The 24,051-nt window shown below is 37.4% G+C and overlaps 1 protein-coding gene across 5 annotated transcripts in view; it reads right to left on the minus strand.

Annotated features, from left to right (window-relative positions):
• VPS13B (vacuolar protein sorting 13 homolog B) overlaps positions 1-24,051 on the minus strand; it is a 497,028-nt gene that overhangs the window by 256,629 nt on the left and 216,348 nt on the right. For 4 of the 5 annotated variants that reach the window (XM_076329345.1, XM_076329347.1, XM_076329344.1 and 1 more), the window contains exons 20-21: positions 19,840-19,949; positions 6,118-6,265 (exon numbers count right to left, since the gene is read on the minus strand). In XM_076329345.1, coding sequence (XP_076185460.1) covers positions 6,118-6,265; positions 19,840-19,949 — 258 coding nt within the window. The remainder of the gene's footprint in view (positions 1-6,117; positions 6,266-19,839; positions 19,950-24,051) is intronic. The other variant, XM_076329346.1, reaches the window with a different exon arrangement.

Raw genomic sequence — 24,051 nt, forward strand, 5'->3', positions numbered from 1 at the left:
ATATAATCTAAAAATAAAAGTGTGTTTGATATACTACATTGGCTTTGTGTTACTAATGTTTTTGAAATCCATACACTGAACTGAAGAAATCATGCTGTCTTAACACAAAAGGCAAACATTTTACTAGCTATGAAAACTCACAATAATTAATTTTCAATACAGGTATGTGACTGTCCAGCCATTTAAAAGTTACTATAAATCATCTGTGCCTGGAGACCTTCCTTTTAAATAATCCTTCCAAGATGTAAACCCCATTTATAAAAATATAAAAATCCTAGCGTTTTCAGGCATCCTAGGTAAATGTGTGTCAGATTTAAATTCCTATATTTTACTATGCCTATTTAGCATCTATTTAATTTCATTCATCTTCCCAAATAAATCATCAGTCATACATTTCATAGCAGGCATGAATAAACGATAATCATTCAGTTCATTGAGCAGAAATAGTGACCTACTATTTCAAATACTTCAGATAATCCATTGATTTCTCACCAGCCAGACTTCTCTCACATGTGCCAGTTTTTTGCATTCCAATAGCTCATTTTAGCAGGAATCTAGTTCAGCATTCCAGTTGTACTTTAGGAAAAAAAAAATCAGTAACTGCATCCAGTTTTGCTAAGTACAGGTCATATTCTGCCACACTATACTCAACAGAAAGTTTATTAACTTAAGATTAAACTTCAAATAAAAACACTACCACAGCATCAGTTGGTCTAAATAAAATAGAAACATGTCTACTTTTAAAGCTTCCTCTTTTCTCCACTTTTATGGGGAAGTATTTAATAGTGGTTCAGAAATATCTCATGTGTATACTTTGAAGGAATTTTAAGAATTACTTGAGTGAAGCTTTCAAAATCAAATTACTAACGCTTCCCATAACAACCAAGAAGTTCCAGTTATAGTATCTAATGACCAACTTGTAAGCGTGTTATTATATCTACACTATCAAATGTTAGGAAGTGGTTGAAAGGAAAGGTGGGGATCTTTCTTTGTCTTATTTCCTATGGAAAGAAGGCTTATGCAATCCTATACTCTATGCATATGCATGTAACTCATTTGCTTGTCCTCTAATTCCTTTTGCATTTGCTGGTCAATATAAATCAACTTTGACAGGATAAATATCTCGAAGATACTATGTCTTTACAACCTCTAGGAAAATAAGTAAGCAGGGTAAAGAAGGTAGAAAATTGGCAACAGGAGCTCTGTCCTTATTAGGAATCAGACAATTTATACAAGACAGAGAATATAAAGGCCATCTAAGACAAGAGTTTTAAACTTTCTTGTTATGACACCATCCTTCATCTGCTTGAAATACAAACGAATAGTAGACTAGGTGTAACTTAGCACTTATGAAACTTTAAAACTCTTGAATTATTTCTCTGTAAGAGCAATAGTTCTTCAGAACAAAATATCAATGTTTCAGAAACACAAGTAAGAGATTTTTCCAAGCTGAAATGATTTCACATCCTATCTTTTCTCCATATGCACATACTCTTACACACCACATATACACTTCCTGCAGAATGAAACAATGCTGGATTCTCTTCTCAGCTTTGAACTTGGGACTGATACTCCATGGTAATACTGAAATTGTAGTGGAATTAAATGATCAGTGTGCTCTCCGACCTGTGGACCTGATCAACCTTGCCTATGGAAAAAAGCTGTCCAAAACCCACCATTGTTCAATTCTCTTTTGCAAATGCCCTTGCAACCTGTCCACCAGACAACAAAATGGAGCAATCTCTGGTCGTGGGCACTGGACCTAGTGATGAAAACTATGCCCTGATGTACACTCACGACATGGCTGAAATGCAGTCACCCCCTGTACCATGACCAAATGCTTGGCTGTTGCATAGCAGGGATCAGCAAAATTTTATGTGACAAGTGTACTTTCAGTTATGGGACAGGGCATTTAGTTTTCAAGTGCCTTTGTAAGAGGCTATGGGGCTTACTCCAGCTGAAAGGTTCGTGACTTCTTAGATGATATATTAAATTCCATTTACCTACCTATCCTGTGGCTATAAGAAAAGTCAACTTTCAGGATTCTGAGTGAGGAAAAAAAAAAATTAGTAACCTTTTCAGCTTCTCTAAAATAGCTTCTTTCATTAAAAGCCTTCCTCATACTCAACAGCATGTGTGAGGCTACTTCCAAGCACTGCTAACTGTTGGGTGTCATGGTAGATGTCGGTAAAATTAAATTTCAGTGTAATAGCTACAAAAAGACCTCACTAGGAGGCAGTAAAAAAAACCCCAAAAACCCCAATTTAATCTTTAAACATGGAAAATATTATATTTTTCCAACAAAGTGAAAATTATAATCATTTAATAATATGAATATGAATGAAATCTACAAGTTACTTTAGTAATGAATGAGCACCCATCTTGAATGTGTGAAAACGGACACTTTGGCTTTAATCATTATTCAACAGTGCGCACAGGACAGCTTTCAAAGACTGCCCTATCCATCTACTGCAGCCCATAATGTCTTCCTGTATAGGTATGCTACATATGCTATATATATATATTACATATTTATACACACATATAGCAATCATTTTGCCACTATCCAGTCATAAGAGCTATACTTCTACGTATAGCTACAGGTCTGCAAATCACTTTTCATTGAACTAACTGCTGAATTGCTGAGAATGGGAGGAGAAGTGGGTGGGGATAGAGGAATTGAAGTAAATATTTATTACTTTTTTAAAATATTCTTTCTTTGTCACCTTTCTTGTTCACAGCCACATCATACAAAATTTAACCATATATTCTATTATCTTACTCCGTTTTCGATGCATCTGCGGTTAAGGAGATTTATAAATGACTACAATTTGAGACTTAAGAACAGAAACCTTGGATTTTCACAGACAGATACCATATAAATAGTAGTTTTGCTCTTTTCCCATGCTTCATTTTTGGCAAGGTCTCAGCAGCCATTAACTAATAAACAGAACTCAAAATCAACGTTTTAAATAATTTTACAGCTGTGATTACAAACTGCTTTCATTTAATACATAGGGTTGGTCTCTAGCAGTTCTCAAGGGAGTGACTGCTGAGATCATGCTAGACTTGAAAAAGATAAATTCAAAATCACCACCTGAATAGCATGATTTTAAGATACAATCTCTTTCAATGTGCAAAGACTATGCATATGTGCTTGCTCTCAGTGTAGGAATCTCAGTTTTCTGATAACTTAAGGCATCTGTAGCTAGAGCCTTGATGATTAAGAAATACGAGGCTTACAAGGATCGTTGCCCCTTTTACCTAGAATGCTTTTGTAGCATAGGCAGCATTATACATCCTAGACCTATAATCAGTGTGGTACTCCCGGTTTAAAAAGGCGAGACAAATAATGAAAGAAAACTCAGACAGAAAGTAGGTGAAATTAAAAGAAAGGAAATAAAGTGAAAAATTGTGGGAGCAAGGGACCCAGAAAAATTAGAAAGGAGAAGAATCACAGACACTCTATTTCCAGTTTAATAGACTAGTCACTCATTCACCATATTCCAGCACTTTATATACCTGAAAAGAAACAAATTGTGAAAGAAAGGATCCACTGAAACTTCTCTGAGAATGAGATCTCACCTTTCACACTTGCACCCATCCAACCTTTTCTAACCACTGTAACTGGTGGCTTTGTAATCAGAGACTTTTTTTTGTGACACAACATACATGTTAGTTTTTACTGTCCGCTGGATCTTCCAGTGCAAAGCCAATTCTGACAAACAGGGCACAAGACGAACTCTACAGGAAAAGCTTCTAACATCACATGAAGTTTCAGGAGGCTATACAGAGAACAAGCCTGCATGGCACTGCAGTGTGACACGGCTCTCCTTCCTTTCTTTAATTAAGGGAAATCTGTGTGGTCTACTGAAGCAGGCAGATAGCATCCCTTGAAATAATTTCATTAGTATACAAGGCTTTCGCTCTTTGGCATTCATTTTATATTTTTATTCCCAATTTTTGCCTGTAAATCTCCAATACTGCAGGTATATTACACCTGGCATTTTATCTCCAGAGTATAACAAATAGGTAGACATTTTAAAACACAGGCTAGCCTTCAAACCAGCAGTTTCAGGCACACTACATCTTAAAAACAGACAAAATAGACCCTCTGCTATATGTATGTAGCTTCACTTAAAAAAAAGAGTAACTTTTTTCAACAAATTTTTAACAGTTGAGAATTAATGAAATGAAATTTAGTAATCTCTTCTTTAAAAGACTGCTTCTAATTCAAAAAAGAAAATGCTTAGTCAATGTTATCTCTTGAGAGAATTAGTACTATCACCTTTCCTTTATTAGTATCAAACTCTATGCCACGAAATTGTTCTATAGAGAAGCCAACTATCTGCTTAATCACAAAAAACCCCCAGCGTTTAGGCTAAACTTATTTGATAAACTGAATGAGTAAAGTAAGTGGTAGCTAACGTAAATGAAACCTAAAAATGAACTTTTCATTTTTGCAGCAATGTGTGTTGTACTAAGTAATTGAAAACACATCTTGATATTGACTTCAAATTAAAAAGTGGAAGAAGTTGAGATGCACAGAAATCCTTCTTTTGCTTTTAGGATGCTATTTATAATTTATCATTTTGTTTTATCCTTTCTGCACTCACACACACAAAACCCAAAACAAAAGCAAAACTGATGTTCACGGCATTTCTAGATTTTGAATAACAACATTTTCTTTTAGTAGACTATTCTGGTGTGATCGTTACTGCAGAAAAGATAATACTCAAGGTAAAGAATAACAAAAGCTGAAGATCAAAACTTGCTACCAAGCTGAGCAGGTACTAGACTGGGACACTAATTTTCAAAACTCAAGTACAAAGCTACTTCTGCAAACTACACTCATACTTTTATAAACTGGTAATAAACACAAACTAATCTAGCGTCCGTTCATGCAAATAGCTGGTTTTGAATGTCAAATATTCAAAATTACAGAAGTTTCTCTAGTGAATTACACCTTTGTGCTTTGTTGACAGGCACAGGTGGAATTAACCTCAAGAAGAAACAAATCATATAATTTATGATGTTGATACAGCAGAACAGATGACAAATATAGTTAGAAAAATATACTTAGTACAGTCATTTCATTACAGGCAAAAATAAAGGAAATTCATAAATGAATGGTGAAAATAAAGGATAAATGGTAAAAATAAAGGATATTCATAAATGAAATGAAGTCTTTGAAATGAATATATTATTTTACTACCAATGATAACACGGCAACCCACATAATATTCTAACAGATTTTCTGGTTTTAGTCCTTTTTAATCTCAAAATAACAATTAACCCTACCACTAACAGACAAGATTGTAATCTCAGTTTCAGCTGACAACATCTTGAAGTACTTCATGATTATCTGGAAATAAACATCAATGCAAAGGGAAAGAGAATTTGTTCAGTGGATTTCAGAAGGATTACTAAAAGTCTCAGCTGGATAGTCACTTTTTTTGGATGATCTCCTACTTTACTACTTGCAGACACTACTATATGAATAAATAGCCTAGAAAATACCAGGAAGCCATATCATCTTGATTAGTGATAACAAAGTTTAACTTCAGCACTCTTAAGTGGCCAGAAAATATTCCTAAATTTAATAATTTCTTGAACTCCAGAAACAGAAGTGCCAACAAATGCATTTTCTATGGAACAGTGATTTTGAAAACAGTTAATTTTAACTGTTTATGCACAAATCTTGACTTCCATACATGCCAGACTGTAAGCAATGTGAACAGACTGACTGAAACTAGAGATTAATCACAGCGTATATAAAATCTGATAAAATTATGGACTAAAATATTAAATATCAAGGCAAAGAGCAGATATTCTATTGAGAACACATCTCATTTATCTCGTTTTAGAAAATGTGAAACTATCAGGGCCCCAAAGATAGTACCTAAATGAAAATGAGAAGAAAATTAAACATATATTTCAAAATTGCAAGTTTTATTATTTTTAATGAAAAAAAGTTGTAATTTTCTGGGAGAATATTTCTTTAAAACTGAAAGTTGTTCCACAGTATTTGCACAGCTGATGCTGTTCAATCGTGGATGCATGTTATTGAAGGAGGTTGCAAAGGCAGAATGGCTAGTTTCAATTAAGTGATCATACCTGTTACTGTTTTTGTTTTGACAGGACTGCTGGCATACTCAGAGGCTTGATTTGATTGCTGCCTTGCCAAAGGTGCACTTCCAACTGATGCTTCATCCTCTTTTTTTCGAGTTACTGACACACCAAGTGGAACAGTTCCTACAGACTGCTAGGAAAAGAAGTGCCTTGTGAACCACTCAAAACCAAAACACATTAATATTGAATTATGACACTGTCATGAGAAGCATGTCTTAAACTACATATTTTGAAATGTATAGAAGACAACTTGAAACAATGATTGGAGCACATATTTTGAAAACAAATTATGAAACGCTACATTCAGACTTGCACTTGTAATTATTTTAGTCCTGTTAGTCTGAAGAAAAGCTCTACAATAACAAAGAAGTGAAATATAATTTATTAACTTAAAATACCATGCTTGTTAGCCAATCAAAATGCACATGAATAAACCTGGATGATCACCAAAGCAAAATAGTTATCTAAATGGAAACTGGAAAATTTTAGCCAGATAAGAAGATCACAAAGTTTTGCGAAGAAATTTATCAACCTTCATTAAACTTCGAAAGAAAAGATGCATTGTTATTTATACATTATTATATTTGTTCCTCACATTTTAAATATAAAATTTAATTCTGACCACTACTGGTTTTGAATTGTTTTGTCTTTCAAGCATATCAATAAATGACAAACTTCTCAAAATATGACACTGTTAAACAAAACTGAAGGCATTAAAATCCAGTTTGAAGGACTGCATCCTTATTTTAAGATTAGAAAAGAGTGACGTGTATTAATCCACATGGGTTCTGGAACTGGAGGTCCACAAATGAATACAGTCTATTGGCTTTGTTGTTACTTTTTTTATTAACACAAGCTAGAAAAGACAAAAACATTAAAAAAATTGGATCCTCAATTTTGCTGTACAGTTGGCTGTTACCATTTTGCTGTAGCATTAGCTGCTACAGAAATTGTAGATGTATCCCAGTTGACAAAAGCAGAATACTTCTACCGTTGATTTTGCAGAGGGTTATCATTTAAAGATGACAAAAGTTTTTTCTAAAGATCAGACACTAGGATTACATGCATCTTAATCAATTTTTGTGTAATTTAATTTTGTTGGTATTGGAGCAAAAATGTAATCCATATAGCTGGGTAATGAGAAACCTCACACGTTGCATTAGGAATCTCTGTGGGAAACAAATCTGTGTGAGGCGGGCAATGTGCTTGTAAATTTTCTCCAATAGAAAACAGATCACTGAATCAAGCAGTATGCAACACGTGCACACATACAAAACCCCAAAACAAACAGAAAATTCATTTAATTGAAGGAGAATGACTTCCAAACGCCTTCATCATTTTCCACTATAAAAGTAAATTAAAATAAGAAAGACAATTGGCTATTTAATCCTACTCCAGTGAAAACAATCAACTTATATATACAGTGGTATGCGAAGTTAATAGGAAAATACGAACGTCAATGACAAACAGAACTCTCATCTCTCCTCCTCCCTCTGAACGTACAGTCATCAGCTTTGTCTCCAAAAGCACTAAAAAGTCATTCTGGAATACAGTAACATGCCACTTTGGTGTCCTCTAGCCATAACAACAACAAAAAACCCCATCAGCTTTGAAAAGACAAGTTTTACACCACAGAAATACTTCCCACATGCATACAAAGAGAGAGTCTGAAGTTTTGTAAACTTTCGCCAGACACTTTACATCACTTATTTTCAAAATTTAGCAGTTTATCTCATACATCCTTTCATAAGGCAAAGCCATCTGCAGCTTTCCCATGACGGCAACTGTTGAGCCATAATTTGGCAATTCTGGACGTAACATTGCAAGGACATTGACTTGCCAAAGTGAAGCAAGAGTTTCTGAAGAATGAACACAGACAATACAAGACAGTACAAAAGACAATAGGATGGAAATACTGTCTGAAGCAGCAGTATCTATTTCTGAACCACTGAAGAAACGGATCAGCAAAATATAATAATAATAAGTTACACCACTAGTCATATAGTGAAAAACATCAAGGCTATCACAGCCAGACAAAGCTGGAAAAAATTATGACCAAATATTGAGTGCTGATCTGGACAATGAAACAGCTGTTTCATCTTTGCTCACTGAAATCAAGCCTGATGTTGCTGTTGATGACGCCCAGTACAATCTTGTCAGGTTTTTGGCAAAAGATTTCTGGTTAAAAGAATGCAGAAGATGAAAGATCAACGTTGAACTAGATGGAAAAGGATCATCAAGATCTGGGTTTTAGCCACAAACTGATGAGGAAATTGTGGCTTGGGAAATAGCAGATGACAAGAGCCCCACAGCTGTACGAGAAGATGAATCTGATGGGAAAGGAGACATTGCAGGCAAGTGTTATCATAAGCATTTCATCACAAGAATCCAAAAAGCTAGCTCTAAAGTAATTTGTAGTAAAGTTTAACACACCTACTTGGGATGTAAACTTTATGGTTACTAATTGGTAGTGTTAAAAGAAGATAAAGAACATTTAATAAAGTTATGGAACTACGGCAAGCTTTATATGAGCTTGTTTTGTTGACTCAAAGTCAAAATCAGATTCTGCTCTAGAATACTGACGACAGTTTTATCAATGCGATAAGGTTTTGTGGCTATTATACACTGAATACTAGATTAATAATAATAATTCATATTATCACTCAAAATAAGAAAATTTACTACTTTTCCAGTATAATTATTACAATTAACTTTTTAAGCAGTAGCTAAAAAACTACAGGAAAGCTATCCTTTTCCAAATTTAAATTTTATTGACACAAATAATCTAACACATTACATACCATGTTAAGTATGTGTACACAAAACACACACATACATATATGCTATTTATGCATGTAAATGGATTGACAGATACAGATTATATTTTTTATTTTACTTCATACTGTGCGGTCAACATGACTTTGGAAATGATAAAGATCTAAAATCAGAGAAAGGCACAGAACAATAATAGCTAAAAACCAACCTCCCAAAAATACCAAGCCTCAAGTATTTCCTGATTTATATGGAGATATGCCAACTAACTGAAGCTAAAATATCCTGTAAAGAGGGCTAGTGGAAATTTGCCCCGGGTAGAATAAATTAATATTTTATTTTACTTGGGATTTTCAGTATTAAATATTTTATTTCTGAATTATAACTTCCCACGACTGTGAGGCTGAAGAGAATGGAGGCAGATCTGGGAACATGAGAAATGCATTCTAAAGAAAACTTGACAAAATGAGCAGACGAGTAACTTTCATTTGAGGGATGCCTATACAGTCACCTCCCTGATAACAAACCAAAGACAAAAGAATATTCCAAGATAGGAACTTAAATATTATTACTAAAGGAAAAAATGAAGCACTGGCTTGTGAAATGTTGAACTCAGAAGCCTCAGCCCAGACATGGGTTGCCATCTTTGAAATTACACCAAACCCAGCTATCCCAGTGCCCGGTGGATGCTGCGTGCACAAAGACTGATGTGTACATGTGCAGTAGCTTGCATACAGCAAGCAGGAAGAAAAATTAATGAAGTCTTTGGAATGGGGACAGATGGCAGTTCTACTCAAGACATGGTGTTTTGTGAACATCTAAGATCACTGTCATGCAATCGTTATCTGCCTCAGAGAAGAATATTTACCTATGATGCAAGGCTGTCCAAGCTGTGCCAGAATGAGCTCCAACAGCAAGAAGGATCTACCTTGCCCACCTTGTAACAGGTTCTAATATCATGAAATCACAATCTCTGCTTGACTACAGAGTTATGTTTCATTGTTTTGATTTCTGAAATTAATAATATAAGCACACACCTAAATTGCTTCAGAGAGCTCAAACAAAACCAGGCATTAGGCCTAGTTCCCAATTAAAATTAATTAAATAAATAAAAAAATTAAAATTAATTAATTAAAAACATTAGGCATGCCTAACCCTTAGGGTTCACAAAAGCACCTTCTTTCCTGGCAGATGACCTTGCTAATTCAAATGAAATTCCGTGACTGCTTCAGGTAGGAATTTCAGATATGCTCAGAAAAGTGCTCTGCTGGGATAAAAGACCAATCACTGATTAGCTGTAATCTTTCCAAACTTATGTGATGAACTGATGTCAGCCAAGAACCCCCACATTTTCATCAACTGATGAAAGCATAGGTTCGTCAATCATCAAGCAGGGTAAGTAAGATTTCTTTTGAATTTGCTGCTCCAACTTCATGGATTACTACCAGTTACTGGAAAAAATGGTGGTAACAAAAACATATTTCATAAAAGTCTAACAAATTCAGGGAACAAAAAATGTTATTATTTTTAACACCCAGGTAATGTAAAATACGCGATTTTGATGTGGAACATATGGAGGAGCGCAACGTATCTGGCTCATGCTAATTTTCTTTGAACAGTGACACAGACTGTATATAAAGCAGAATAACTACATTTTTATCAGATTTCTTCTTAATGCATTCATTCTTAAAATGTAGAGCTGAAGAGCAAAACATTTACATTCAAAAAATCTACCCATGTGTGCAACATAATATTCTTTATAAATATTGATATCTTTAAACCTTTCTTAGTATTTCCATTTCATAGGTATAACACAACAAATGTCAGTACAAAAAAATTTACCATTGAATAATTTTCTCCAGAATGCTTTTCACCTGTTCTTCAGGTTTTGAACTAAAGGAGAGCAAAATCAAAAATTTAATTTATTCTTGCCATATTAAGTACTAAAAAGTTGAGAATCAATCCATTAACCATTAGAACTATCACATAATAGGTTAATAACAAGATGGCATGATAAATTCAGTCTTTTTTAACATATACATTAAGTAGCAAGTTCTGGTGATTGTGTTTTTTCTTTTAAACTAACAATTTGCTGTAAGTATCTTAATAGGCACGATGTTCAGAAGGTGCTGAATTAAAACATCTCTAAGATGTCTCTAGCTTACAAGTCAAAACCTGAGTATTTTGAAAATGTTTTGAACTTTAAGTTACTTTGATTTATAAAGTTTATTCCTTGCTCTGCACCAAGACTCAAGTTATTTCAGCTCAGTATTATCAAAGAATGAACTAATATAACTTAACAAAATCAATTCCAACAATTGCTGCCACTTTAATATATATTATGTCTTGGGTGTTCTGGGTTTTTTGTTTTTTAACCCATGAGCTGGCAAAGGTTTCTGGTGTTGATTACCGCACACTGTACACATAGTACAGTGCTCCAAACAGGAAAGGTGATCCACCAACAGTGTCTTTTTCTAGACAAAGCCGTAATACTTACTACACTGATTATCTGGAAAGATCATCAGCTGATGATGAGGTGAAAATACTCTCATCATAACAAATATCTTTTCCTTACCTCTTCCTGTCCCTGTTACCAATCCACGGGTTTTTTTTCTCCTTTTCTGACACTAAACAACTGTATTTTCTTCTGTTTGTACATTATTCAGAGCTGTTAGATATGAAATCAACATAAAACATTTTTGAAAAATGTGTATAAATTGCGTAAGTATTATGCAATCTTAACTAACTTCTTGTGTTCACTTGAGTTCAGAAAAGGAAAGGAGCGGGAGAGGAAAAGAGCTAAAAAAGAGCCAGCTAAAATATTTCATTGTCTATGGGAATACACGTTGGTATCAAGTCAGGAAACTCATGAGCTTTTTTTCCTATTGGAAAAGGCTGAGGTACTGAATGCCTTCTTCACCTCAGTCTTTACTAGCAAGACCAGCCTTGAATCCCAGCTCCCAGAGATGAAGGGGAAAGGATGGAGCAAGGAAGACGTACCCTCAGTGGAAGAGGATCAGGTCAGGGAATGCTTAAGTGAACATATATAAGTCCATGGGCCCTCATGGAATGCACCCACGAGTGCTGAGAGAGCTGGCAGATGTCATCTCAAGTTCACTTTCGATGTTCTTCGAACAATCATGGCAATTGCGAGAGGTGCCTGAGGACTGTAAGAAAGCAAATGTCACTTCTCTCTTCAAGAAGGGCAAGAAGGAAGACCCAGGGAACTACATGACAGTCAGCCTCACCTCAATCCTTGGGAAGATGGAACAACTAACCCTGGAAACCACTTCCAGGTATATGAAGGACAAGAAGGTGACTGGGCGTAATCAGCATAGTTTCACCAAGTGGAAGTCATTATTGACCAATTTGGTAACATTTTATGATTAAATTACTGGCCTGGTAGATGAAGGGAGAGCAGTGGATATTGTCTACCTTGACTTCAGTAAGGCCTTTGACACTGTCTCCCATAAGATGTTCACGGAGAAGCTCATGAAGTATGGGCTGGCTGAGTAGACAGTGAGGTGAATTGAAAACTGGTTGAATGGCTGGGCCCAGAGGATGGTGATCAGTGGCACGAAGTCTGGTTGGACTCCAGTAAGTAGCAATGTACCCCAGGGGTCAATAATGGGTCCAATCCTGTTCAATAGCTTCATTAATGGGTGGAATGGCTGATAATGCCAAAGGGTTTTGCTGCCATCCAGAGGGACCATGACAGGCTGGAGAAATGGGCTGACAGGAAGCTCATGAAGTTCAACAAGGGGAAGTGCAAAGTCCTGCACCTGGGGAAGAAAAACCTCATGCACCAGTATATGCTGGGGACTGCCCAGCTGGAAAGCAGCTTGGCAGAAAAGGTCCTGGTGGACACCAGGTTGAACGAAAGCCAGCAAAGTGCCTTTGCTGCAAAGAAAGTGAATGGTATCCTGGGCTGCACTAGACAAAGTATTGCCAACAAGCCAAGGGAGGTGATCCTTCCCCTCTACTCAGTGCTGGGTCTAGTTCTGGGCTCCCCAGTACAAGAGAGACATGGACATACTGGAGAGAGTCCAGCAAAGGGCCACAAAGATGATTAAGAGACTAGAGCATCTTTCATGTGAGGAAAGGCTGAGAGAGCTGGGATTGTTCAAGCCTGGAGAAGAGAAGGCTCACAGGGGACCTCATCAATGTATAAAAATACCTGAAGGAAGGGTGCAGAGGAGATGGAGCCAGGCTCTTCTCAGTGGTGCCCAGTGACCAGACCAGAGGCAAGGGGCACAGACTGAAACACAGGAGGTTCCCTCTGAATGTAAAGAAACATGTTTTTACTGTGAGGGTAACTGAGCACTGGAACAGGCTCTTTATTGAGCAAGACCTCATACAACTTACTGTAATAACTAACAGGATTTTGCAGAAAACTAAAGAGTTTGCCTTGAGTTCAGTTCAAAGAAAGATGCTAATTCTATTCCTGACTAATATAAACATAAGCAGCATTGGCTTTGCCATATCACCTTTTAAAGCAAACATGCTGCACATTGTACCATACAGTATACAAACAGACAGCAGAACTTACTACAAACTGTTTCAGTAGTTTCCTCTATTATTACTGGGAAAATTTGCAAATTATAAACTTGCAACAAACATATTAAAATAACGGACATCAAAAGCATGCAACAAAAGCTCTGTGCTTGTTTGTGTTTTGTATATATAGACTTGTTATTTCATTTCTGCCAAACCAAATTTTATAAGAAGCATTACTACTCATGATTAAATCCAGTTATGTCCCTCAGAATGGCATTACACTGACCTACATCCAATACCACCAATTAGATAAGAGGCGATAATGGACAAGACTATAGATACAGAAGAGGCTTACTTTACACAACGCTTTCACTTCAGCAAACAAACTTAAGAACTACACCACATATTTCTGGTAGCCATGAGAGAAATTCAAAAGCAATATGCAGATTTCTTCAAGCACTGAGAGAGTGCCTCATGGATTTTTAGACTGCAATGTTCTCATTGTTTCTGTGCTTCAAAGGGGACAATGGAAAACTTATAGATGCATATTGAAATTCAGAATGGATAGAGAAAAACAAGTTATATTTACATCCATTTACCCTAGAGCACTGACCATATAGCCACAACAGCAACCACACAGATCATTATTCAGATACGTAACAGCAGCCACATTTTGGCATGCACTGTCGCTTTGTAACAAAAAGGTAATGTGCTACAATGCCATTCACCGAAAGCATCTGGCATCAAATATTCCATTATATTTACAAAATTATGCAGAAGCCTTAAAGACTAGTTCTATTTCCAAATTTATTTTTTTTTTTCCAAGTTAGTTTAAAATAAATGTGAGGAAGAATGATGTATGTAACTTGCACACCGTACAGAAACATAACTTATGTAGAAGGGTTGTACATTAAGTGAATTTCCAAATTCTAACATTTTCTTTAGATAAACACTAAGTCCAATCCCCTTCTCCTGCAAATAGTTGTCATATGTATTGTTCCTAAAGACATAAAATTCCATATAGGAACAAGTTAGAAAATTTCCTTATAATGGTAATAGAAGCAGCAAAAAACTTTACTGTAGTCTTCATACTCAAGATTTTAAAACCTTTTACTTCTAGCCTAAATATATGAAGAACCTGTTCATATTCACTGATTATTGTGCCAAACTTAACTTTTCATTTAAATAGCTTCTCTCTCCTTTTGGCGTTTACTTTTAGGCAGACTTTTAAAATCCTCATTTATCATTCATCACATTTTTCAGACACCATCTAAGAACATATCAGGACGTGTAGTGCTTTAACCTCAGTCGGCAACTGAGCACCACACAGCCGCTCGCTCACTTCCCCCCCCAGTGGGATGGGGGAGAGAATTGGAAGAGTAGAAGTGAGAAAAACTCATGGGTTGAGATAAAAACAGTTTAATAATTGAAATAATAATAATAATAATAATAATAATAATAATAATAATAATAATAATACACAAAGCAAGTGATGCACAGTGCAATTGCTCACCACCCGCCGACCAACACCCAGCCAGTCCCCGAGCAGCGGCCCCCCGGCCAGCTTTCCCCAGTTTATGTACTGAGCATGACGTCACATGGTACGGAATGTCCCTTTGGCCAGTTTGGGTCAGCTGTCCTGGCTGTGCCCCCTCCCAGCTCCTTGTGCACCTGCAGCCTTCTCAGTCAGTAGAGCATGGGAAACTGAAAAGTCCTTGACTAGTGTAAGCACTACTTAGCAACAACTAACACATCGGTGTGTTATCAACATTATTCTCATCCTAAATCCAAAACACAGCACTGTACCAGCTACTAGGAAGGAAATTAACTCTATCCCTGCCAAAACCAGAACATGTGACCTAGTGACCTAGATACTACATAAACACGGTTAAAGAGTTTATAACCTGTACAAAATAGACACACTGGGTAAAGGAGGGGAGAAAGTGTAAAGTAGTAGCATCTGTACAAACCAAGTAACATAATGGCCTCAGCCATCACACTAGTTCTACAATTATTAGCTGCTGGGTAAGCAAGGTGTAAACAGAGGCAGGTCTAGCAATAGCCTAACAGTGATAAATAAAAAGCAGTAGTCCTCACTGGGTTGCGTATACCCCCCACACCCCAACACAGCAGTTGTTCATTGTTCTGTTCCAGTTGAATAAAGTCTCAGTAAGGCCAAAGAGAATTATATTTCTTGGTGGCTTCATCACATTAATCTTAAAGAAGACACAGTACAGCTTTATGCAAAAATCATTGAAAATTTATGTGTTTTGTAAAACACATTTACTTTTATGCTTACTTCTGTCCTATCCCATTTCAGCTTATGAAGTTAAGTATGTTCTGATATTTCTATCTTTTCATGCTTTCGGACAAAACCATGCCAATGCAGTTATATTACACATAGTGAGTATTTCAGTAAAGATAGAAAATATATATACTAACAACTTGGCATTATAAACCTAAGAATCCCAGAGTAGTAGTTAAATGGCAAACAAATCCGAAGAAGTTCCAGTATGTAAAGGCATACCTGTCTCCGTGGGGAGCCAGACAATCCCAGCCCTACCCGGTATGCAATCAGAAGTTTACATGGCTATAGTTGTGGTCCCAAATAAATTAATAATTTGGTTTAACTTATTGAACTCATAATGCTATTACTTGATAGAATGTGTACACAGAACCAAACGTACTGAAAGATTTTCTGACTGTTTTCAGATAAAACTCACAATTTTGACTTACTCAAAATGACAGAGCAAAAATTTGTATTAAGTAGACATTAAAATTTAAAATATCTTAACATTTAAGATCTCTGAATCACACAAGGAACTTCTGAAGTGATGTATTTTCTTTTATTCTGTTGCAATCATGTAAGACTGATGGTTAGAATAGAGGAAGAAAAGAGCTTTATCAATCAGTAACATTTTGACCATAACACTTGCTTGAAAGCATCATGTCTTACAGTTGTTCCATTAAATGTTCAAAAACTGTGAAGGTTGTACAGAGCATTTTTGTTTTGTTATACAAATGAGACTATGGTAACAAGCTAAACCTTTTCCAATAAGTAATATACAAGGCCATAACTTTGACTAGAATCCTTATCCTAGGATAATTACAGTATTACATAAAGAAAAAAAAGTCTTTCATTAAGGATAGTTTAATACAGGTATAGTTTTCAAATAAAGTGTCTTCATGACTACCACAGACATTGTAATTTTTATTATGTGCAGTCTATTACCACAGTTACGATAATGGTGAAACTAGTATTCAGCCCCCAGAGCTGGAAGACAGGGACAGTGAGCAGGATGAACCCCCCATAATCCAAGAGGAAGCAGTTAACAACCTGCTACGCCACCTGCACACTCACAAGTCTATGGGGCCGGATGGGATCCACCCGAGAGTGCTGAGGGAGCTGGCGGAGGTGCTCGCCAAGCCGCTCTCCATCATTTATCAGCAGTCCTGGTTAACGGGGGAGGTCCCGGATGACTGGAGGCTTGCCAATGTGATGCCCATCTACAAGAAGGGCCAGAAGGAGGATCTGGGGAACTACAGGCCTGTCAGCCTGACCTCGGTGCCGGGAAAGATTATGGAGCGGTTCATCTTGAGGGCACTCACAAGGCATGAGCGGGACAACCAGGGGATCAGGCCCAGCCAGCACGGGTTCATGAGAGGCAGGTCCTGCTTGACCAACCTGATCTCCTTCTATGACCAGGTGACCCGCCTAGTGGATGAGGGAAAGGCTGTGGATGTGGTCTACCTGGACTTCAGTAAGGCCTTTGACACTGTCTCCCACAGCATTCTCCTAGAGAAGCTGGCGGCTCACGGCTTAGACAGGTGGACTCTGCGCTGGGTAAAAAACTGGCTGGACGGCCAGGCCCAGAGAGTTGTGGTGAATGGAGTTACATCCAGTTGGCGGCCGGTCACGAGTGGTGTTCCCCAGGGCTCAGTTTTGGGGCTGGTCTTGTTCAATATCTTTATCGATGATCTGGATGAGGGGATCGAGTGCACCCTCAGTAAGTTTGCAGACGACACCGAGTTGGGCGGGAGTGTTGATCTGCTCGAGGGTAGGAAGGCTCTGCAGAGGGACCTGGACAGGCTGGATCGATGGGCCCAGGCCAACTGTATGAGGTTCAACAAGGCCAAGTGCCGGGTCCTGCACTTCGGCCACAACAACCCCATGCAGCGCTACAGGCTTGGGGAAGAGTGGCTGGAAAGCTGCCTGGTGGAAAAGGACCTGGGGGTGTTGGTCGACAGCCGGCTGAACATGAGCCGGCAGTGTGCCCAGGCGGCCAAGAAGGCCAATGGCATCCTGGCCTGTATCAGAAATAGTGTGGCCAGCAGGAGTAGGGAAGTGATCGTGCCCCTCTACTCGGCACTGGTGAGGCTGCACCTCGAATACTGTGTTCAGTTTTGGGCCCCTCACTACAAGAAGGACGTCAAGGTGCTGGAGCGTGTCCAGAGAAGGGCAACGAGGCTGGTGAGGGGTCTGGAGAACAAGTCTTCTGAGGAGCGGCTGAGGGAACTGGGGATGTTTAGCCTGGAGAAGAGGAGGCTCAGGGGAGACCTCATCGCTCTCTACAACTCCCTGAAAGGAGGTTGTAGCGAGGTGGGTGTCAGTCTCTTCTCCCAAGTAACAAGCGATAGGACGAGAGGAAATGGCCTCAAGTTGCGCCAGGGGAGGTTTAGATTGGACATGAGGAAAAATGTCTTTACTGAAAGAGTGGTGAAACATTGGAACAGGCTGCCCAGGGAAGTGGTTGAGTCACCATCCCTGGAAGTATTTAAAAGACGTGTAGATGAGGCGCTTAGAGACATGGTTTAGTGGGCATGGTGGTGTTGGGTTGACGGTTGGACTCGATGATCTTAGAGGTCTTTTCCAACCTTAATGATTCTATAGTATGATGTCAACAGTTAGGTTTATAAATTCACATTTAAAATAATTTCAAATGACTAAGCAACTCTCAATGTTAATAACATTAGAAATGTGACACAGTAATGTCCTGGGCCAAAATCAGGACATGTAATTTTAATCAGAAATAGATCACTGAAAAATTTAGAAGGCTGTATAAGGTAATGACACAAATTACAAAATAACTACTTAATCAAAATTTGGTTAAAAATTTTGCCACTGGTGATCAAAAGCATGGACAAATAAGTTTCCTAATGTAGTCACTAAACCTTACTAGTCACTCAGTATACAAGGGCAATCCAAAGAGAAAGCATTGAGTAACAGCTGATTATATACATTAACATTAAGGAAAGACTTTTATACGAACATTTGAAATACCCAGGGTCAATTGCATTTTGAAGGGATACATAACAGTATTGCAAAAGTAAATAAATGGTTTATTTTAAAAAAGAGGTATACCAGAAAAAGTTGTGCTGCTCCAGTTATGATGCAGGAATGAAGAATAATTCATCACACTTATAAACAGCATAAAGTTATTAAAACGATAAAGCAGCAATTCACACATTGAAGTTTTTCAGACAGTGCTGGTGCAGAATGAGCTGAAGGGGACTCAGATTAATATTTGACAATTACTACCTAACAAGGTCATCTACACACAAGAAACAGAAATGTTTACAGATCATGTTAATTCTCCCACTTCAAGGGCCCAGTATGAAACTTCCCTGATGTGCACAGAGTTCTCTAATTGCGAGACAAACACCAAAAGATTCTTATATTGGCCACTTAATAATTGATCACTTATAACTGAGACAGAACATCAGGCTACACAGACCACTACCTTGATCAATTATGACAAATTTAAGCTTTAGCACATTCTACTGGTCTACCAAACAACAGTTTAAGTTTAAAATCAGGCAAAACCTGTGTTCTTTCCAGGTCAGGAGTATAGGGCATGAAAATTAAGGTCAAGAATACGTCAAAGAAAACACTGTGCCACACAGACCCACACAGCCTTAACTTCTTGTATCTTTTCCGAGCACTTCGTATGCAAATACGTGTTTTGACATTATATATAGAATCTGTTACAGCGTTCACTTATGTCGTTATGAACTGTATGGTTTATCTCCTGTTAAAATGGGTTTTAATAAGAGTAATGATTTTATAACAAGTTATTCAATTATTTGATAGACCATCCAAAATGGTTAAAACATGATTTACCGTTCAGACTCAGGAGGCTTATGAGGTCTCAGTAGTTAAAACTAGTTGCAAAATACTGATCCTGAACAGTGACCATCAAAAAAACATTCTCTCTATTCTTTTAATTAAACATTATAAATGAAAACACTGTGAAATGAAAATTTTAATATGCAAAACTTAATATTTTTAATAATTCAAAATAAGATCAACAGTATGTGCAGCAAACTACAAGGAACAGGGTGACAGAAAACAAATATGTGGAACAAGAATGCACTACTGGCATATATGGAAGAGAAAGTTTCCCCTCTCCCCACTCCTTTCCCTCCAAAAACACATACCTGTTGAATGTGTCTACTAGCTCGTTTCTGAGGTTGGTAGATAAGCCAAGTATACAGGACCGGATCGACATTAATTGCTAATCCTTGTACACTGGACAAGAGTACTGCACCTATACACCGTAGAAAATAAAATAAAATAAAATGTAATTTGCTAAAGAATCTCCATATATGTATTCATTTTTCTTGCACACAAATCATCTTTGATGCAGACTTTTGTTTGGATTGGACTTACATATATATTTATTTTAAATTCCAATCAAGAGTAATAATTAAAACAAACTTCAATAACTTCATGAAAGTGAGAAACTTGCCAGTACTGCCAGTGTTATGGTCACACACACACACAAAAAAGCAGAGAATTGCATTTTGATTTTGCTTATTATAATCTTTTGCAAAGAAAAATGCTTGTTTTCACAAAGTTGTGTAACTGAATACACACAACACCTTTCCTCAGATTCTCAGCCAACAACAATGTTATGCAAGAAATGAGTCAATGAGATGACCCTTGACAGAAAGAGAAGAATATAATGCAGGACTCCCAACTTCAATAAAGAAAAACTTGGTCTAGGACAGTGGGTTCTTTTAATAAAGACAGGTTTACTTTAGGTTAGTGTTCTGCCCAAAGCTGCTCAGGACAAACATTTTTCATGTAAATGTGGTCACGAATATTCTTTAGTGGACTAGTTCGGTAAAATGAGGCAAATTTTTGAACTCTGCTAACACTGGCAGTCTCGGTACTGCGAGCTCTTAGGATTTTATCCTAAGTTTTACAATATATCTTATTTTCTTTAAATCTCACTTTTGAAGTCCTAGGATTATGAGATAGGGCTACTATATCTTCATTTCTTGCAAGTAAACTTCTAGTTTTCTTATGCTTGTGAAGAAAAACTTACATGGGAAACATTAAGGCTCAAAATAGGAGAAAAACTATTCTCAGTATCCAGAAATCTTAGCATATCCTTCAAGCCAAGCACACCAAAACCAAATTTATGAAGCACTATTTCCGTTAAACCTGCATTAAAAATCTGATGATGTATTAGTCAGGCTTTTGTTTTAACAGTACAGATAAAGTATCTATTGCAGCAGAACTTAATTACAGAGCTGTAAAATTCAGAAGCAAATGGATTAATATAATACAAAGATATTGATTATATTGAAAAAGTGTGGCAAGTAGTAATAGGCAGTTATCTTCTCACATAAGTTTTGCAATTTTACAACAAATAAATAAATGAAATAATGAAATAAATAATGAAATAAATTCAAAACAGAAATCCTGGTTACTGGAAGGTCCCAGCACCAAGTTCTAGAGAATTACAGTAGTACTATAATTCAAAGAATCATAGTTTCTACAGCAATATATACTATATTTACTCTGAAATATACAATATAATTATGCAGCAATCTGAATTTAATAATAAATTGAAATAAATTCAGAAAGCTTGTCACACAATTCAATGTACTTTCCAAAAACCAGCAAAAACATACGCCTCAAAACACATAATATATCACCAAAATAACAGGGTGGGGGGTGGGGGGGGTGGGGGAAGAGATAAGTTATGAGTTTATTGTGTATAACAAAATTTTAAAACAAGCTGAATTCCAAATGGCAGAAGACCCACCAACCTGGGGCGACGCAAACAAAGCCTGATGAGTACAATGGGAAAATGGCAGTCAAGAAATACACAAAGATAAATCATCCGCCTAGCACAGGCTTGGAGCTGGAACACACACTGTGAGGAACTCCTATGCACAGAGTAGTCTATGTGATCTGATGGCTTTAAATGTCAGTAATAAACCTTAGAAATAAATCTGCAATTTAAGGCAAAGCCAATGTCAAGCATAAAGTAAAGGGGTAACGTGCAAGTAAGAAGAGCAGTGAATATGCCTTGCGGCAGGATCTGGAGGAGACTAGAAAAAGGAAGCAAAAGGTAACAGAGGACTGAAAGTATATGCTACGATCATTAGCTTTTATAAGATACTTGGATGCCAAAGAGAATCCTGCATCTTTAACAGATACTGCCTGTTGTCAGCAATACTTAATGAAAGGTTTAATGTATATGTGATGTGACAAGTGGGAGTCAGAGACCTCCCAAAGAGTGAGGAATAAAGTCAGCCTACAGGCAAAGTCAACAAAAAAATCCCACATTTGTAACAGACTCCTGAAAAGAAAAAAAAAAAGTGTTACTGTAGCACATGATGCTAGTTACTCCATTTAGTTTCTTGTTTACTGCAAAAAAATCAGCTAAAACTAAGTTCAATACAATTAAGTCATGCTTTGAACTGAAACTATCTTTTCACTTCAGTGAAGTCACACTGGCACAATCCCATAAAACTCTAAAGTAAGGTAGAACAGAGAGCAAAATAGTTTATTTTTCCAGTTGTCTTTTGTCATTGATAGCTTGTGTCTGGGAGAAAAAAAAACAACAAAAAAACCAGTACAAGTAGTCAGATAAGCAATTACATTATTTGCCTTTCAGTTTGACTGTCAGGTAACTTTGGCCTCCTACCAAGCCACTTCTGTCACATTGAATTACTGAAATTTACTGCCGTATTTGCTACTCAGACACTATATTCAAAGAGCAGTTTAATCACCTATGTAAAGTTGTTTTCTGTGTAACAGCTTTCTTCAAAATAAATAACTAGTAGACAAAGAAAAGTGTCTCAGATTTGCCTCCTCCCCCCAAAAAAACCCCACTCTTAGACTTGTGTTTTCATGCCAAGAAATAAGAATTCCCCCCAGTTTTCAAGGAAGATGTCACTGATGTGAGGACCAAGCTGTAAGTTGGCAGCAGACTCCTTACATGGCTAAAAAAAAATTAATTGCTATTTTGTCTCTGTCAAAATTGAATGCTCGAGTTTCCTGGATTTCATTAAGATTGTGGTGAACTTTCTTTTCTCCCCTCCCCTTTTCTCCTTTTAATTAAATTTACATTTCAGAAAAAACAGACCTTAGTCCCATACCATACTAGGTTTCCTTTCCAGATCCCAGTTCTTGCCAGAGTTATGTATTACATCTATCTAGTAAATGACTTGAAAAGTAAGAATCGAACCCAACACCACATAATCTTTGAACGTTTGAGAATTTCCTCAAAGTCATGGTGTCATTTGCCAGGCACAGTTTGGGCAAATAATTTCTTTCCTCCCCAACTTTCGGCTCTCTCCTAAAGGAACGAACCATGGGGAGGCTGCAGGCAGGCAGCGGAGGAGGACGAACAGGAGGCAGCAGAGCACAGCTGTGCTTGGCACTCTCATCCTGCGGACAAGCTTCTTGACAAGCTTCCTTGGACAGTGACAGCTGCAGCAACAGCATTCATCTTCCCAAGGGACCATGGGGCCTGCAGAGGATAACCTGGGGCCTCCTGTGCTGGGGTTGGCTCTGCTGCCACCTCTTCCCACCTTGAGTGCTGAGCAAAGGCTGCTGAAGGAGCAGGGAGGCAAGGCGTCACTAGTCTGGGGCTCTAGCCCTACCCTCTCCTTCAAAGCAAAATTCAAGCATGTAGTAAGTGGGACAAAAAGGGAATATGGTACACTTCTGGTGAGGTGGAAGAGGACACCTGGGGGATGCAGCTGCAGAGAAGAGGCCAGAGGTAAAGGCAGGATAGGTGAAACAGGGCAGACTCGAGCAGCAGAGTGGTGGTGGTCGTGCTGAGGGATGCTCAGCCGTGATGAAAGAACAGGAAAGGGCTTCAAATATCAGAGAGAAGAAAAAAAGGATGAAGGCAGCAGGATGGTGAAAGAGGAATGCAGAGGTGAATGCGTGCTTTGGGAAGGAGAAGAGAGGTGGCAACACTTGGCAAAAACGGCTGTCGTTTTGGAGAAAGAGCCTTGTGAAAGAGTAAACTGCATTACTGAGTCACTCCCAACATTTTGGTGAAAAAGATTTACTAGGAAGAGTAGACAATAACAGTTCAGTCATAAATTTACTTATTGAAACTCAACATTTAACACAACAACAATATACTATGATGCACTTGACATTGAGAAGCAGCCTTCCTATATATGTGGAGAAAAATGTATTTTATCTCTGCAACAATAAAGGATCACCCTGGCAGAATTCTTTCTAAATTCTGCTCTGTGTGTATGCAGTATCCAAACACATCTATATTGCTATTTCCAGTAAAAACTTTCAGTAAAACATTCTAGATATTCCCCTATAAAATGAAGTGAAAAACCTCTACAGGAAACTGAAGTTTAAGTTATAGTTAATGTACA

The sequence above is a fragment of the Aptenodytes patagonicus genome, chromosome 2 (genome assembly GCF_965638725.1).
Source record: "Aptenodytes patagonicus chromosome 2, bAptPat1.pri.cur, whole genome shotgun sequence".
Lineage (NCBI taxonomy): Eukaryota > Metazoa > Chordata > Aves > Sphenisciformes > Spheniscidae > Aptenodytes > Aptenodytes patagonicus.